This window comes from Argopecten irradians, chromosome 2 (genome assembly GCF_041381155.1).
Source record: "Argopecten irradians isolate NY chromosome 2, Ai_NY, whole genome shotgun sequence".
NCBI classification, from domain to species: Eukaryota; Metazoa; Mollusca; class Bivalvia; order Pectinida; family Pectinidae; genus Argopecten; species Argopecten irradians.
Window position 1 is genome coordinate 68051512 of NC_091135.1, and position 18433 is coordinate 68069944.

At 35.1% G+C, this 18433-nt stretch overlaps 1 protein-coding gene across 1 annotated transcript; it reads right to left on the reverse strand.

Moving 5' to 3' along the window:
* Positions 1-4: 4 nt before the first annotated feature.
* Positions 5-15129, reverse strand: LOC138316301 (acid phosphatase type 7-like). The gene is made up of 9 exons (XM_069257942.1): positions 14447-15129; positions 7091-7305; positions 6373-6465; positions 5204-5359; positions 4816-4891; positions 4010-4127; positions 3581-3784; positions 2946-3136; positions 5-2761 (listed from the first exon to the last, which is right to left on the reverse strand). Exons 1-9 carry the CDS (start codon positions 14487-14489, stop codon positions 2352-2354), a joined length of 1506 nt encoding a protein of 501 aa, XP_069114043.1. The 5' UTR covers positions 14490-15129; the 3' UTR covers positions 5-2351.
* Between the last annotated feature and the right edge of the window lie 3304 nt (positions 15130-18433).

Here is an 18433-nt window from a genome sequence, read left to right on the forward strand (position 1 = left end):
ATCATCATCTTTAAGACTTTATTTCAAATATAAAAATAACATGAAAATATAAAAATATACAAATTAGACGATAGATTGTGGTTACTGCGTTGGATATAAAATAATAACTTTTCTTTAAGATGTCACACTGGCTCACTCAATACTTTCTACCTTTTAAACAGACTAAAGAGTTGTCCAATAACAATGATTGATAGATGATAAAAGTCCAAATAAATCTATCACACCAAATAACTATCACACCAAATCACACATCTTTTACAAATTCATTGTCTAACATTCAAACAAAAAGACATGAGTAAAATTGCGTACTGCTCTAATGTTTAAAGACGTATACTGTATTAATGCTTATACTTAATTTGGAAGGTATTATTTTATTATGACAGATATTTTATTATTTGGAAGGTATTATTTTATTATGACAGATATTTTATCATTTGGAAGGTATTATTTTATTATGACAGGTATTTTATTATTTGGAAGGTATTATTTTATTATGACAGATATTGTATTCAAATACATAAACTGAGCACATGCTACAAAGTAAACAATTAAACCGTCATTGTATTTCATAAATATGAAATACCATTCCCGCAGAAACACAAGCTGTGCGGTACAAAGAATTATTATATCAATTTAAAATCACCACATATAAATATGAATTGCAGATATATCTTTAGTAAGGCATTGCCTAGTCCGCTAAACCTGCCTATATTATAAGGCTTTTTTTGCCATTTTTTTAATATTAGGACAAAAAAAGCCTATTAATATAGGAAGGTTTCGCGGACTAGGCATTGCCTATTACGATAATAACCATTTAAATAATTTACATAAAAGCAACCAAAAAATTTATATAATAGAAAAAATATTCTTATTCCAATGAAAAATGTACCATATAAAAAGATCAACCCCCGTTGTGTTACTTCAAGAAATTAAAATAACCCGTTGTTGGTAAGTCAGATGTTAGACTAATCGTGCCGTATAGTCGGTTATTTTAGCGGATATCATACCTTCTCGATTTCGCGGGACATTGTTAATCGCGAAAACATGTTTGATTCACTAAAATTCTTTTTTTTTTTCATTTTATGCCAAAAAATCACGAAATTTAAAGCCAACGTGACTAAAACATTTTACAGATAAAAAATCATAATGTATTTATGAAAAGTAGACAATGGCATTATGATTAGTTAGGTATAGGGTAATTATGCGTCGGTCAAAAGTATAAAATTAACAATTCATCATACGTACATGTATACAAAATAAAGGACATAAGATTATAATATAATATATATAAATTGGAATAGTCATGCAATGCATAATAGAACTTCATGAGACATATTGTTAGCAATTGTTGTTTCTTTATCTTACACCACACAAGCTCTTCTCCTAATCTCAGCGGTAGTTGTGACTGTCATGTAAATAACAATAACAAGGCATCACGATTTAAAATGTGGATTCTTCTTTGGTGTTATTAAAATGTTGTTTTTTCTCGTTCAACACAATTCCTAGAATCGTAAAATGAAAGCAAACTGAAAATGGTGGCTAAACACATATGAATTTACATCTGGAAGGTATTTTTGGCATCTTCTAATAAGTGACAATCAGGATAGTAGTGTACTCGCACTTAGTGACAAAGGTCAAGGTTCAATGAGAACATTGCGTTGTCAGGAGTGAAGTTTGATCATCAATGATATCCACTTTGTAGTTACAATATGTTGAGACATTCACAATACCGTATTATGCCATGATGGGCATTGGGTTTTCCGTTTCTTTATCACCATTGCTTTGAGTACTTCGGAATATTTAGAGTATCACTTCCAGCATGACTTCTCTATATGGATCCATTATCCTGGGAACTCGTGAGAAGATTATCACAGTGTGATATCATACTAAAGCACCATTTTATCTTAAATCTTTGTAAATTAGAAGACTAATACAATGTTAAGAAAATATCTTCTAAGGACATGGTTTCTGAATCACGTTGATTTCGCCAGCTTTAAACAATACTCCCACAAACCAAGGATATCATTACAATGAGCTCGTCTCACCATGGTTTTGGAACCTTTGGTGTTTTTAGTAGGTTCCTGCTGAGTATACAGTAGTATTGTAGCCAGCAGCAGTGAGTGTACAGAATTATCACAATACGCTCTGGAGCAAGTTCATCGATAGGATTATATAGACGTTCATCATGTAACAATATATGTTCATCATATAACAATAGACGTTCATCATATAACAGTAGACGTTCATCATATAACAGTAGACGTTCATCATGTAACAATAGACGTTCATCATATAACAGTAGACGTTCATCATGTAACAATACATGTTCATCATATAACAATAGATGTTCATCATATAGCAAAATCGTCGTCATCGTCGATGTTAAGTAAACGCACATGGTAACGATGTGGATTTCGATAACAACATTTACAACAAAGGTTTTTTTTGTGTTTCTTTCTCCAAACACAGCAACAACAAATGAACGTGGACACTAAAATAAATAAAGCTACCGAACTAACGATGATTACAGTAAGATAGTGAAATGGCAGTGGACACTTGCAGGAATGATGAGGATGACCACCATTACAGTTTAAGTTTGGAACGTTTGGGCCATGATGTGACTGGACAATCCATACACTATCCAATGGCCGTCCGTCTTTGACCTTCACTTGTTCAAAATAGAGATGGCTGTAATTTAACACGTGGAGGCGTCCAAAGGAATTCAGACTACCTTCAGCTGATGCAAAGGCTGACCAAGGGCCTGCAATGGAAATTATTACGATTAATGTAAATCATGAGAAAGTAATTCTATACTGAATGTAGCATAACCTCTTTCTCTCTGGGTCAGAAAAGTCGCTATCAATTCCATATTCTAAACGGTATTATTTTTAATGTACTCTCATAGCATTCATCACACATATAGCTGATTTTTAGCATTTGTTTACCTCTTCTGCCCATAGGATCAGCACCTTCGCCACTTCCAGCCGCACCGGAAATGATATGTACCGGAGCTTGTGGCTGATTGTAGTTCTTTGCAGCTACTCTGTCTTGATAGACTGGCCAAAGACGTTCATAGGAATGTTCGTGTGCTTGTAGAATAAGGTCAACACCTTGTGCGTAAAACAGATCTTCAAGTCTGGAAAACAAACACGCAACAGGTTACATGTATACGTATGCATAATCTAGCAATGGTTAATAGTTATAGCAATGTGGTGCATGCCTTCGTTCAGAGTTGAACCTAGAGTGGATCACAACCCCATCAAATGTTCTTGATTGGTTTATATTATCGTGATTTTCATAGGAACTACTGATTGAGTTAGTTACAAGAATTCAGGAGAATCTAGGATTCTAAATGTATAAGGTTAATGGAGACTTGAAACATGCAACTGTGGAGGTGATCATTTCATTGGTAAGTTTACTCTGCCTTCCGGCATCTAGTCAAATTCATTTATCATTTTAAAACACCTCCTGTCGTTGTCACTCGAATTGTAACTGAAATGGTTCACTTTTCATCCTAGGTTTAATTTCTGTGTTGTTTTATCCTAAACATTTCCACTGATTCCTGTAGAATATGACTTACCCATGCTTGACCAGATGACCAAATATTCGACCAGTGCAATCATCAACGTCATGGTTAGAGCAGTACATAGGCCGATGACCCATAGCGATTATCCACGGCCGTTTATCTCTGTTCTGATTGGCTTTCGTCAAATCGTCCAATAACCAACGGAATTGCGTACAAACATAGTCGGCGTTGTCAATAAAGTAGACCTCGGTCGAGAAACTACAATAGATTGATGGTTTGTGTACATTCGCGCTTATATTCAATTTACATTCGATATACAAGCTTCCTTATGATATACAAATATAAACACTTTTGTTATATTCTGTTTCTTGTATAACATTTTCAAGAGTAAGCATGTCATTCAAACGGGGTCATAAATCTTAAAATGTCAGCTGTCCCTCACCCTATGGACTTTCCAGTACTTCATAAAAGAGATGGACTGACCTGATGAAATGGACTGGTCCCACATTGAAGCTGTACCAGAGGCGGTCAAGGGGCATTGGCCAGTCCACTCCTGGCATGGAAAATCGTGTCCGGTAATGATGGAGGCTATTGGTCAATTCTGAATAGCACAGAGGGAAACAAATGTAACTTTATTGTCTACTCTCTTCCAAGTGTGAATGAAGGGGTGTAACTCGAATCATTAGTGTACATATGAAAACAGCTTCAATCTTAAAACCATAAGGAATCAACGACTCAACGATACACTTCGCCTGCTGGAGTCGATGGAAATGATGGCACCTATTGAATGATCTCAGTAGCTATATTGTCTGGTGTTTTCTTCATAAACTATCGATCGATGGTTATCATCATCTCTTCTAACACAATATGACATTCGATATAATAATAGAGGACATTCACTCAATTTTCCGTTGGATATGGTTTTCGTAGCATAGGTATTAAATGATATCCCCACGAGTTCCAAGGAAAACTAGTTAAACCAAGTCTTCACACCGGGTGGACATATCAATAATAAATTGTCCTTTCTGCGGTTGTTCTTTAATAACAGATATATATCATCAATGCTAAGTCCCGTACATAAAATTTACGTGATAATTTTATCGGAACAATGTATATTAGTATTTTCCACGCAAAAACATTCCTATGTACATTCATATATATGTAAGACATGTAAGATATAAGACATTGTTTGTGGCAGCCACAGCGAATCCTGATAACATAATGCCTTATGCACTATATGACTATCAATCACGGGCATTCCTCACGTGTCCGCGCAGAGCTTCACTTACCATGATTTCCAGGTGACGTCATATATGGTACATGGGCTGCTATTGGCTGGATCAATTCCATGAAAGTGTCACCGATCTTGAAAAAAAAAAACCTGTAATTAGTTCTGTATCATTGGAGGCCAGTATCATACACATACTGGTAAGATACAAGTTTAAAAGCCTTAGTACATATAAATCAGCTATATATAAATTAGATATGTTTAATTATTATCGGCTAGGAATACAGTTGAAATATTCCTTGTTCTTCCCTCCCAATCGAGTCCTTCTACGTCAAACTAGGAAAGGCAATTCACGATCTTGAACTTTAATAATTAAAGATAAAAGGACCAAATTTATGTACCTCAAAGTAAACGTAATCTCTGATACCCAGAAAAATGGAAACACTCACCAAACCTCCGTCTGTTTCCATGTCATAGGCAAGGTCACCCACGTGGCAAATGGCATCGTAATTATGTAACGTCATTTCCTCTTTGAGAACTTCAATCGTTTTCTGACCATGGTGATAACCCATATCTCCATACACGAGGAATTTTACATGACGGTTCTGTATATAACGATGGCCCAAGATGAGGTTACAATACCAAACATATGCAAGAGAATTGTTCAGGAGGCGACGATAAGTGTAGTATTAATGGTAAGTTAATAACTTTTGGGACTCTATAAATCATCGATATTATTGTACATTCTCATTTTAAAAAATACAAGAGGCCCATGGGCCTTAACGGTCACCTGATATTTGATACAAATTAGTAATGTAATTTACTAGCCAACTGATTTTTTGTTCACGAAATAGGAACACTCATGTACATCTAATAGGTCTACATACAACATTTCATTAAGCTTAGTGCATATTTACTCACATTACCGTGTTCACAAGGTTCAATATTCATTATTGCGAAGGGCAATTACTCCGTAAATAAGTTACAGTTGAATCAAGCTTATTTTCACATTTTTCGCGATATTTTCAATATTGGTCTATATGCAAAGTTTCATTAAGCTCGGATCATCTTTACTCAATCTATCATGTTCACAAGATTCAATAATTATAATCGCAAAGGGCAATAACTCCATAGGTTACAACTGAATCAAGCTGATTTTCAAACAACTCCGAGATCCAACTTCCAATGTTAGTCTACACACAAAGTTCCATTAAGCTCGGTTCATATTTACGAAAATTATCACGTTCACAAGGAAATGTTAACGAACGTCGCACGACGCATGACGCACGATGACGAACAAAAGACTAAAAATTCGTTTCGGAAATGTAGTGGGCCTTTAAAGGTAAGAACGAAACGATTCTATTGAGTCGGAATGGAAAAACAAAATGCAGTGTGACGACCCATGAATATTGGCATTTCAGCTAAATATCAAAGAAACGCAATTTAACAAAGCATGACAGTTTTTGACTCGTGCCCTATCTCGGCCTCGAACTCACGACCTACGGCACCCAATCGCCTAGCCAAACATATCTGCGCCTTCTACCACTGCGCCACATAGAGTCCCCCTATTTCAGCTACATATGCTATATAGTATATAGTTTTGTCGCAAAAGACTTACGTGTATATTGGGTTGCGTTGTAAAGATCCATTCCTCGCTCGTTTCGTTGGTACAAATGACTTTATATGTGTAGCTTTCCTGTGGTAACAGGTCCTGATACAAAAAAATACAAGTATTTATACTATCTGTAGACACATAGTGTTTAGCTGTGTACTGTTGTAAACGTAGAATGGATTGGGTTCAGCATAAAGTCAGTTTATTTAATTTAAGATTAGAGTAACAAATAAACTTCTAGTATTTGAGATATGGATAGAGAACCAATATGTTTGCACTAGGCAAAAAATATATATTTATGTCTCTTTAGGGTTACATTGGCAAAAAAAAAAAAAAATAATCGGTAGGCCGGGAGGATTTTTTAGTGTCTTTCACTCTACAATAATAGCCGAAACCAGAGTCTGAGATCGAAGTCCCGACTTTTAATTTTCTTTTCGTAGAAAAGTGGGGAAAATTAGGATCGGGGGTAAAAAATTAGGGTCGGTCGGGTAACCCTAAACGGACCTTTTTTGGCATTATTATATGCCACCTGAACGCATGCAGTAGTCAGACACATCTAATAAGTTTCGATTTCTTTAATATTTTAGATCTTACAACGTATCAATAGATTATAGACTGGCGTGACGAAGTACACTTTTCATGCAAAGGTCTGTTTTATTTTGTTTTTGTTTTTCGTTTTTTGTTGTTTTCTTTTGAATAGATTTTATAGTCAATATTTACATACCAGCATCTCAGCCATGTGGATATATCTCATAGCTTTCCAACTATCCGTTAACAGTTCTGATTGTCTTGCTTCTACGCGCATGTGCTCTCCGTCGGTTGCCCAATAATCAACATCACATTTGACGTCATCACTAGTTGACCACGTAACTTTCATCTCATCAACCGATGAACCAAAACTTAGATGTATTTGAGAGATTTTCGCCATTCCATGACCCACTGAAATGTATAAGGACTCCCTTGATACCATTATTTGATGATCTGATTCTAACCACATTAATAGCCAGAGCGCTGGCTATATTTGACATCTTGGACCTTAGTTTTAGAATTTCAAACACGTTAATCTGTCACCCACCACAACCCTTATATGGGCTGGGACAGATTGTCGGACATTAACTCCTTGGTTGTACAGTAAAAAAGTAGGTATTCAATACAACATTTGGAAATCGAGCAAGGTAACATTTTAAAGATATAAATCGGGTAGCATCGGTTTGGCAAAAATAATTCAATATTAATGCACATACGTATTTTGATAATGCCTTTTTTCCTGCTAACTAAATGATGACTTATTCAGATTAAAGATAAAAGACTGTGATCTATCCCAATTACGTAAGTTTACACTGGAAGCTAGCTATATATTTATATAGGCGGCCATGAGTCACGTATTTCATACTGACCGTCACTGCACGACTTCCTGGTCAATTACTATCAAATATGCAAGTCACGTGATACATGATATATATGTATTCAGTTACAGTCGACAGTCCCAATATTGTAAATGGGACATTTTCATTCTTTATTGGCCGGGTCTAATGGGTTTTTTTTTTTATCAAAATTATACTTCTAAATGGAATATAATATAACAGAGAAGGATATGTTTGTGTCGAATTAAAGCTAAGGTACTATTAATAAGGTCTACATCAATACTATATAATATGTAAACTATAAAACAAAATTTACACAGATAATATGTTTCCAATCTTATAGAAACTAATTCGTGATATATAAACTAAATTATGTGGTTGCAGATAATTTGAAAATATGACAGTTTCGATACATTAAGATGATGTGTAATTTTGTAATGTCGTTTTTCAGGGCTAGATTTATAGGGCATTATCTAGCCACTTTCTCTACCAATTATCTGTCGTTATGAAAAGTTGTATTTCTATAAATAAACTTATATAAAAGCACCGTCAGTGGTAAATAGTATTATATCGTTGTGGCTACTAAATATATAATAGTAGTGCACTATATTTCTTTGTGTATATTTATCAGTGCGAACTATTTAAAAGGACGTTATATATATGTGGAAATATGTCTTTATATATGGATAAGATATATAGAATAAAGACTTGAATACATTGAAAGCATACCTGAAGAGATGAAAAGTCATTTCTCCTGAATAGAACTAAACCGCAGCCATGGCAATTAATGCTGGCCAAACTATAACATATATATACAAGACTATGGTCTATTCAATTAAAGCCTTTGGATTAATTAACAGGATTTGTGCTTTTATATTAGTGAAATCCATGATCCGTGATAAACCGGGTACGCGAGAGTCGTACTGAATACAGATAGAGGGAAGATTGGCTAGAGTTTCCATTAAGGTGTGGGAACATATAGTATGGACCATTGATACCGACTGGGAATTATAAATTGATTGACCGATACCTAATCACTGATGCAAACGATGATAACAATGTCCGATCTCTCGTGTTTCTTGTGACTGAAGTATAAGTCAATAAAAATATTTACACAAACCGTATACCTACTTCCACTTACATCTTTAACTCATTATTCATGATTATCTAATCAAATGCCTGTTTATATTTTGTTAGCAAGTGTTAACAGAATTAATAAACAACTTGCGATGAATACATTTCACCAAGTTATCATCGGCGACAGCTAGATATAAAGTCAACTTGATGCATTTCAAGTCTACGCAAAAGCGCCAAGCGTTTTTCAAATATAATAAAACAAATACATGTATATGATGCGGTTTGAAAACATGCTAAAGCTATACAAGCATGTATAGATATAAAAACTTGTATAGCAATTTATGTGTTAAGTTTTTTTAAAACTTTAATTGGCCTATTGGGCCATTGGCATATTGGTATACAAAACTTGTTAAATACAAAATCATTGATATTGTACAGAGAATAAAAATATTTGTATATACAATGTGATGAACATTTATAAAGTACCTATATCCGTTGGTTAGGGGTGATAGGATGTATGTGGTATCACTTCCGGGATAGATATTCATACAGGAAGTAGATAGACGTATAGACAGATTCGCGGGTTCTAGAAATGCTTTACACTGGGACATGCGGTTGGTTCATTTTTGTTTTTAAACGTCATATTGGCAACAGTCATTCATGTCAAGTGTATGTCCGATTTTACTGGAAAATTGTTGAACAATGGTTTGGAAGGCCGGAACATGTACCGGGAAAAACAAAAATCGAATACTGAACAAAATATAATTAGATTAAGTTTCTTTCTAACTTGCGCCACAGATATAGAAGATTAGTAGTAAAATGCCGGGCATCTTAATCACATTGCGACCTTGACCTAATTAAACTGGTATCAAATATAGATGTCATTACAAATGTGACATTTAAACTAATACGCTAGCTATATATGTGTCCCGCGGTCATGTCAGCTGGGCATACGGGTACTGACTAATGAATCACAATGACAGATAGGTAGAAATATAAGGCGAACTTCCCCTCCGGCCCAACATCGCCTAAATTATCAATACAGTAATTACATTAATGAAATATGAACCAGGAACTTATATGGAAAATAGCTTGTTAATCTGAAATAATGCTTAAATATCAAAAATGACAAGCGAAGAGCCTGAGGAAAAGGAACCAAATATACCGAATATAAAACGCTAAATGATGTAATATAGATGATAATATTTGTTTGGATTTTAAAGAAGGCACAATTGCCCTTGCGTGTCTTTATACATTAACGGTAAAGGTTAGCAGATTTTTTTTCAATATTTTATAACAAAACGAACCGAGTCACTAAAAACAAAACAACGACAATTTACTATTACACCATCTATAGATAGGAGTGCGCGCTAACCACTGGTTTTCATGATGTTTAGTTACAACTGATAAACAGATAATTAATGTAACAAATGTCAAACGGTACATTGTAGATGATAAGAAGTTATATCGATTTATACAGTTTTAATTAATTACAGCTATGTACTGTATTAGAACTAGATTATTTTAACACGCTTTGGTAACATCTAATCACGATTGAATCGCTACAAAAGGAACATACGGACATAAATTGCCAATGAAATATATGAACGTATACCCTAAAATAGTTTGGCCAATGAATTTATACGAATGTATACCCTAAAACAGTATAGCCAATGAAGATATACGAATGTACACCCTAAAACAGTATAGCCAATGAAGATATACGAATGTATACCCTAAAACAGTATAGCCAATGAAGATATACGAATGTATACCCTAAAACAGTATAGCCAATGAAGATATACGAATGTATACCCTAAAACAGTATAGCCAATGAAGATATACGAATGTATACCCTAAAACAGTATAGCTAATGAATTTATACGAATGTACACCCTAAAACAGTATAGCCAATGAATTTATACGAACGTATACCCTAAAACAGTATAGCTAATGAAGATATACGAGCGTATACCCTAAAACAGTAAAGCCAATGAAGATATACGAATGTATACCCTAAAACAGTATAGCCAATGAAGATATACGAACGTATACCCTAAAACAGTATAGCCAATGAAGATATACAAATGTATACCCTAAAACAGTATAGCTAATGAAGATATACGAATGTATACCCTAAAACAGTATAGCTAATGAAGATATACGAACGTATACCCTAAAACAGTATAGCCAATGAAGATATACGAATGTATACCCTAAAACAGTATAGCTAATGAAGATATACGAATGTATACCCTAAAACAGTATAGCTAATGAAGATATACGAACGTATACCCTAAAACAGTATAGCCAATGAAGATATACGAACGTATACCCTAAAACAGTATAGCCAATGAAGATATACGAATGTATACCCTAAAACAGTATAGCTAATGAAGATATACGAATGTACACCCTAAAACAGTATAGCCAATGAAGATATACGAATGTATACCCTAAAACAGTAAAGCCAATGAATTTATACAAAAAAGGTATACCCTAAAACAGTATAGCCAATGAAGATATACGAACGTATACCCTAAAACAGTATAGCAAATGAAGATATACGAATGTATACCCTAAAACAGTATAGCTAATGAAGATATACGAATGTATACCCTAAAACAGTATAGCTAATGAAGATATACGAATGTATACCCTAAAACAGTATAGCCAATGAAGATATACGAATGTATACCCTAAAACAGTATAGCCAATGAAGATATACGAATGTATACCCTAAAACAGTATAGCCAATGAAGATATACGAATGTATACCCTAAAACAGTATAGCCAATGAAGATATACGAATGTATACCCTAAAACAGTATAGCTAATGAAGATATACGAATGTATACCCTAAAACAGTATAGCCAATGAAGATATACGAATGTATACCCTAAAACAGTATAGCCAATGAAGATATACGAATGTATACCCTAAAACAGTATAGCCAATGAAGATATACGAATGTATACCCTAAAACAGTATAGCTAATGAAGATATACGAATGTACACCCTAAAACAGTATAGCCAATGAAGATATACGAATGTATACCCTAAAACAGTAAAGCCAATGAATTTATACAAATGTATACCCTAAAACAGTATAGCCAATGAAGATATACGAACGTATACCCTAAAACAGTATAGCCAATGAAGATATACGAATGTATACCCTAAAACAGTATAGCCAATGAAGATATACGAATGTATACCCTAAAACAGTATAGCTAATGAAGATATACGAATGTATACCCTAAAACAGTATAGCTAATGAAGATATACGAATGTATACCCTAAAACAGTATAGCTAATGAAGATATACGAACGTATACCCTAAAACAGTATAGCCAATGAAGATATACGAATGTATACCCTAAAACAGTATAGCTAATGAAGATATACGAATGTATACCCTAAAACAGTATAGCCAATGAAGATATACGAATGTATACCCTAAAACAGTATAGCCAATGAAGATATACGAATGTATACCCTAAAACAGTATAGCCAATGAAGATATACGAATGTATACCCTAAAACAGTATAGCCAATGAAGATATACGAATGTATACCCTAAAACAGTATAGCCAATGAAGATATACGAATGTATACCCTAAAACAGTATAGCCAATGAAGATATACGAATGTATACCCTAAAACAGTATAGCCAATGAAGATATACGAATGTATACCCTAAAACAGTATAGCCAATGAAGATATACGAATGTATACCCTAAAACAGTATAGCCAATGAAGATATACGAATGTATACCCTAAAACAGTATAGCCAATGAAGATATACGAATGTACACCCTAAAACAGTATAGCCAATGAATTTATACGAATGTATACCCTAAAACAGTATAGCCAATGAAGATATACGAACGTATACCCTAAAACAGTATAGCCAATGAAGATATACGAATGTATACCCTAAAACAGTATAGCCAATGAAGATATACGAATGTATAAAACCCTAAAACAGTATAGCCAATGAAGATATACGAATGTATACCCTAAAACAGTATAGCCAATGAAGATATACGAATGTATACCCTAAAACAGTATAGCCAATGAAGATATACGAATGTATACCCTAAAACAGTATAGCCAATGAAGATATACGAATGTATACCCTAAAACAGTATAGCCAATGAAGATATACGAATGTACACCCTAAAACAGTATGGCCAATGAAGATATACGAACGTATACCTTAAAACAGTATAGCCAATGAAGATATACGAATGTATACCCTAAAACAGTATAGCTAATGAAGATATACGAATGTATACCCTAAAACAGTATAGCTAATGAAGATATACGAATGTACACCCTAAAACAGTATAGCCAATGAAGATATACGAATGTATACCCTAAAACAGTATAGCTAATGAAGATATACGAATGTACTCCCTAAAACAGTATAGCCAAAGAAGATATACGAACGTATACCCTAAAACAGTATAGCCAATGAAGATATACGAATGTATACCCTAAAACAGTATAGCCAATGAAGATATACGAATGTATACCCTAAAACAGTATGGCCAATGAAGATATACGAACGTATACCTTAAAACAGTATAGCCAAAGAAGATATACGAATGTATACCCTAAAACAGTATAGCCAATGAAGATATACGAATGTATACCCTAAAACAGTATAGCCAATGAAGATATACGAATGTATACCCTAAAACAGTATAGCCAATGAAGATATACGAATGTATACCCTAAAACAGTATAGCAAATGAAGATATACGAATGTACACCCTAAAACAGTATAGCTAATGAAGATATACGAATGTATACCCTAAAACAGTATAGCCAATGAAGATATACGAATGTATACCCTAAAACAGTATAGCCAATGAAGATATACGAATGTACACCCTAAAACAGTATAGCCAATGAAGATATACGAATGTATACCCTAAAACAGTATAGCCAATGAAGATATACGAACGTATACCCTAAAACAGTATAGCCAATGAAGATATACGAACGTATACCCTAAAACAGTATAGCCAATGAAGATATACAAATGTATACCCTAAACCAGTTAAAAGTTTTGGATTGTGATTGTAAGCGATAACTGTACTGGATGGCACGAAGTTTCCTTTTAATTTCATTAGTATACTGTTTATAAGACATGTCCCAATGATTGTAAATAACATGTGATCTACTGATGTTATATCCACTATTCTTTCTCTCTTTATACATCTATCACTCTTATCTGTTCCCCTCTAAAATAATAATTATGATATTATATGAATAATATAAAGCAATTTTCTGATGTATATACCACATGTGTTGTAAATTGTAATGGAGAGGTATTTGTAAGTAAGAATTAGTAAGTGCCCGATCCTGTTGCTAATATGACAATAAAATATGTTTAAACTAAACAGTATAGCCAATGAATTCATGCGAATGCTTACCCTAAAACACTATCGCCAATTAAAAGTCCGTATAGAAACGAATACTCGTTTATAAACGTATACACATATATAAAAACACTATAAATTGCACAATGTGTTGATTAAGAATTTCAAGCGAGCACAACAGAAATAGACACCTTAAAACAATTGTCACATTAATGGATCAATGAAGAAACAAACAGCTATACTTACAAGTACACAATAACAGTATCGTCGATATCGTCTGCTTCCTCATCCTGATGTTTGATATGGTCAGCGACGATTTGGGCGGAGTGGTCACTCTCGATGCATGTAAGTACCTCAGGGTCGACGTCACTACTACAGTGGTGAGCCGCAGGGCTGGTGTATCGATATATAACTAATGTGATGGAGTGACGGGAGGACGGACAGGTGGTAGATATTATCACATGGTCATGATACTGTAAGACACCAATCGGTGACTGAGTAGACACTGCAATGCAATGGAGGCAGAAAACTCAGATAAATCAATAGCACCAACCTTTTCACGTGCGCTCTAATTAGCCGACGTCATCACCTGCTGACCAGTCTCCCAACAGTTATTTACACACATAAGTACATGTATATAACACGGGGAGATGAGGATTCTGTGTATATCACGGCGGTCAGTGAGTTTGTGCGTATTACAGAAATGAAACTTCCTTCCACCCCAGCTTATGTACACAAAGTGACAGTACTAGTCCAGTGCGCGTGATTGACGGGTTATTAGATGTGTATAGGACATGATAAGGACTAGCTATATAGGCGGGGACTTTCGGTATCCTAACATTATCACTATTCGCTCATTTCAATATTTACATGTGCAATTACAGTTAAAATATTTTTTTGTAAAGTGCTTAAAAGTGTCATGTGTGTGTTTCATCTATCTTGTTTGTTCAATCTTAGACACAGAAAAGACAACATTTCATTTAGAACGCACACGTATCCATCCAAGCTTGAGATTATTTCTATATTTCGCTGATTTGATTGTTTTTTGTTATAACCCCTAACACCTGCTCTGAGTAGACAAGTCTTCGTGTGCGAGGTCAGATAGTGTATGACGACTTCCAGTAACAGTTACATTTATTACATCCAGTAATTAGCAGGACATCATTATCAATCGCACATGCCTACCGGAAGCGCAATGTCCTGATTTATCGACCGGCAGAGGCGATATTTACCACCAAGCAAACCACGCATGTTAATTAGCAACATTGACTAACGTGGTGATTAGCACGCACAGATACCTCTCCAGTGAGAAGGATTAGATAATTATATAGTGTGTTTACAGTAAGTTAGCCTAGATAAGTGTATAATGTATCAGCTTTGTCATGTAGACTGAAATAAACGTTCCTTTTCAGGACAAAATGGCATTGACAATCCACACGGTTGAGTCTAAAGCTTTTTATTGATACAACGGAAAATATTTTATCTGAATTCAGTTGATAAAAAAGCATCTTCAATAAACAAGTACAGCCTGTGTGAACATAAGTTACCTTGCGTCAAAAAATACCAGAGAATGCGTCAGATAAAAACCAGAATATGCGTCAAATAAGTACCAGAGAATGCGTCAAATAAGCACAAGAGAATGCGTCAAATAAGTACCAGAGAATGCGTCAAATAAGCACCAGAGAATGCGTCAAATAAGAACCAAAGGATGCGTCAAATAAGAACCAGAGAATGCGTCAAATAAGAACCGGAAGATGCGTCAAATAAGTACCAGAGAATGCGTCAAATAAGTACCAGAGAATGCGTCAAATAAGTACCAGAGAATGCGTCAAATACGTACCGGAGAATACGCCAAATAAGTACCAGAGAATGCGTCAAATAAGTACCAGAGAATGCGTCAAATAAGTACCAGAGAATGCGTCAAATAAGAACCAGATGATGCGTCAAATAAGTACCATAGAATGCGTCAAATAAGAACCAGAGAATGCGTCAAATAAGTACCAGAGAATGCGTCAAATGAGAACCAGATAATGTGTAAGGTAAGTTTCAGAGAATGCGTCATAGATAAATACCAGAGAATGCGTCAAATAAGTACCAGAGAATGCGTCAAATAAGTACCAGAGAATGCGTCAAATAAGTACCAGAGAATGTGTAAGGTAAGTTCCAGAGAATGCGTCAGTTAAATACCAGAGAATGCATCAAATAATTACCTAGGAATGTTTCATGCGTCAAATAAGTATCACAGAATGCGTCAAATAAGTACCGTAAAATACGTTAATAACATTGTTTCACCTACCTCCAAGTACTGTGGGAAAATACTTCTGCTCTGAAATATTCACTGAAAAACACGCTTTAAACTTGTTTTTGAAGGCCCCCCCCCCCCCCCCCCTTCTCCCCCCCCCCCCCCCCCCCCCCCCCCCCCCCAAAAGTCCCAAACATCATATCGTCAGCATGTTACAAATGGTAGGGTAAATTTGTCCCCCCCCCCCCTACTTCCTAGCCCCCCCCCCCGTGCCCCCCCCCCCCTGTTATAAATACGCCAAACCCCGTGTAACCCCCCCCCCCCCCCCCCCCCCCCAACATTTCATGTTGGCTTGTAGTGGTGTGTATTTGATATCTCTCCTATGTATCGACAAAAAACATTTCATGTTGGCTTGTAGTGGTGTGTATTTGATATCTCTCCTATGTATCGACAAAAAACATTTCATGTTGGCTTGTAGTGGTGTGTATTTGATATCTCTCCTGTGTATCGACAAAAAAAACATTTCATGTTGGCTTGTAGTGGTGTGTATTTGATATCTCTCCTATGTATCGACAAAAAACGTTTTATGTTGGCTTGTAGTGGTGTGTATTTGATATCTCTCCTGTGTATCGACAAAAAACATTTCATGTTGGCTTGTAGTGGTGTGTATTTGATATCTCTCCTGTGTATCGACAAAAAACATTTCATGTTGGCTTGTAGTGGTGTGTATTTGATATCTCTCCTATGTATCGACAAAAAACATTTCATGTTGGCTTGTAGTGGTGTGTATTTGATATCTCTCCTATGTATCGACAAAAAACATTTCATGTTGGCTTGTAGTGGTGTGTATTTGATATCTCTCCTATGTATCGACAAAAAACGTTTCATGTTGGCTTGTAGTGGTGTGTATTTGATATCTCTCCTATGTATCGACAAAAAACATTTCATGTTGGCTTGTAGTGGTGTGTATTTGATATCTCTCCTATGTATCGACAAAAAACATTTCATGTTGGCTTGTAGTGGTGTGTATTTGATATCTCTCCTATGTATCGACAAAAAAAACATTTCATGTTGGCTTGTAGTGGTGTGTATTTGATATCTCTCCTATGTATCGACAAAAAACATTTCATGTTGGCTTGTAGTGGTGTGTATTTGATATCTCTCCTATGTATCGACAAAAAACATTTCATGTTGGCTTGTAGTGGTGTGTATTTGATATCTCTCCTATGTATCGACAAAAAACATTTCATGTTGGCTTGTAGTGGTGTGTATTTGATATCTCTCCTGTGTATCGACAAAAAACATTTCATGTTGGCTTGTGTGGTGTGTATTTGATATCTCTCTTGTATCGACAAAAATTTATGTTGGCTTGTAGTGGTGTGTATTTGATATCTCTCCTATGTATCGACAAAAAAAATTTCATGTTGGCTTGTAGTGGTGTGTATTTGATATCTCTCCTATGTATCGACAAAATCTCTCCTATGTATCGACAAAAAACATTTCATGTTGGCTTGTAGTGGTGTGTATTTGATATCTCTCCTATGTATCGACAAAAAACATTTCATGTTGGCTTGTAGTGGTGTGTATTTGATATCTCTCCTGTGTATCGACAAAAAACGTTTCATGTTGGCTTGTAGTGGTGTGTATTTGATATCTCTCCTGTGTATCGACAAAAAACATTTCATGTTGGCTTGTAGTGGTGTGTATTTGATATCTCTCCTATGTATCGACAAAAAACATTTCATGTTGGCTTGTAGTGGTGTGTATTTGATATCTCTCCTGTGTATCGACAAAAAAAAGTTTCATGTTGGCTTGTAGTGGTGTGTATTTGATATCTTGACATTTCATGTTGTATTGTAGTGGTGTGTATTTGATATCTCTCCTATGTATCGACAAAAAACATTTCATGTTGGCTTGTAGTGGTGTGTATTTGATATCTCTCCTATGTATCGACAAAAAACGTTTCATGTTGGCTTGTAGTGGTGTGTATT

Excerpts from the sequence above, each read along its gene's own strand:
- LOC138316301 (XM_069257942.1), bottom strand. The coding sequence starts at position 14,489 with ATGAGGAAGCAGACGATATCGACGATACTGTTATTGTGTACTT. Across the intron at positions 3,785-4,009 it reads GGACCAGTCCATTTCATCAG|TTTCTCGACCGAGGTCTACT; the intron begins GTCAGTCCATCT and ends AATCTATTGTAG. Across the intron at positions 3,137-3,580 it reads GGTCATCTGGTCAAGCATGG|ACTTGAAGATCTGTTTTACG; the intron begins GTAAGTCATATT and ends TTTGTTTTCCAG.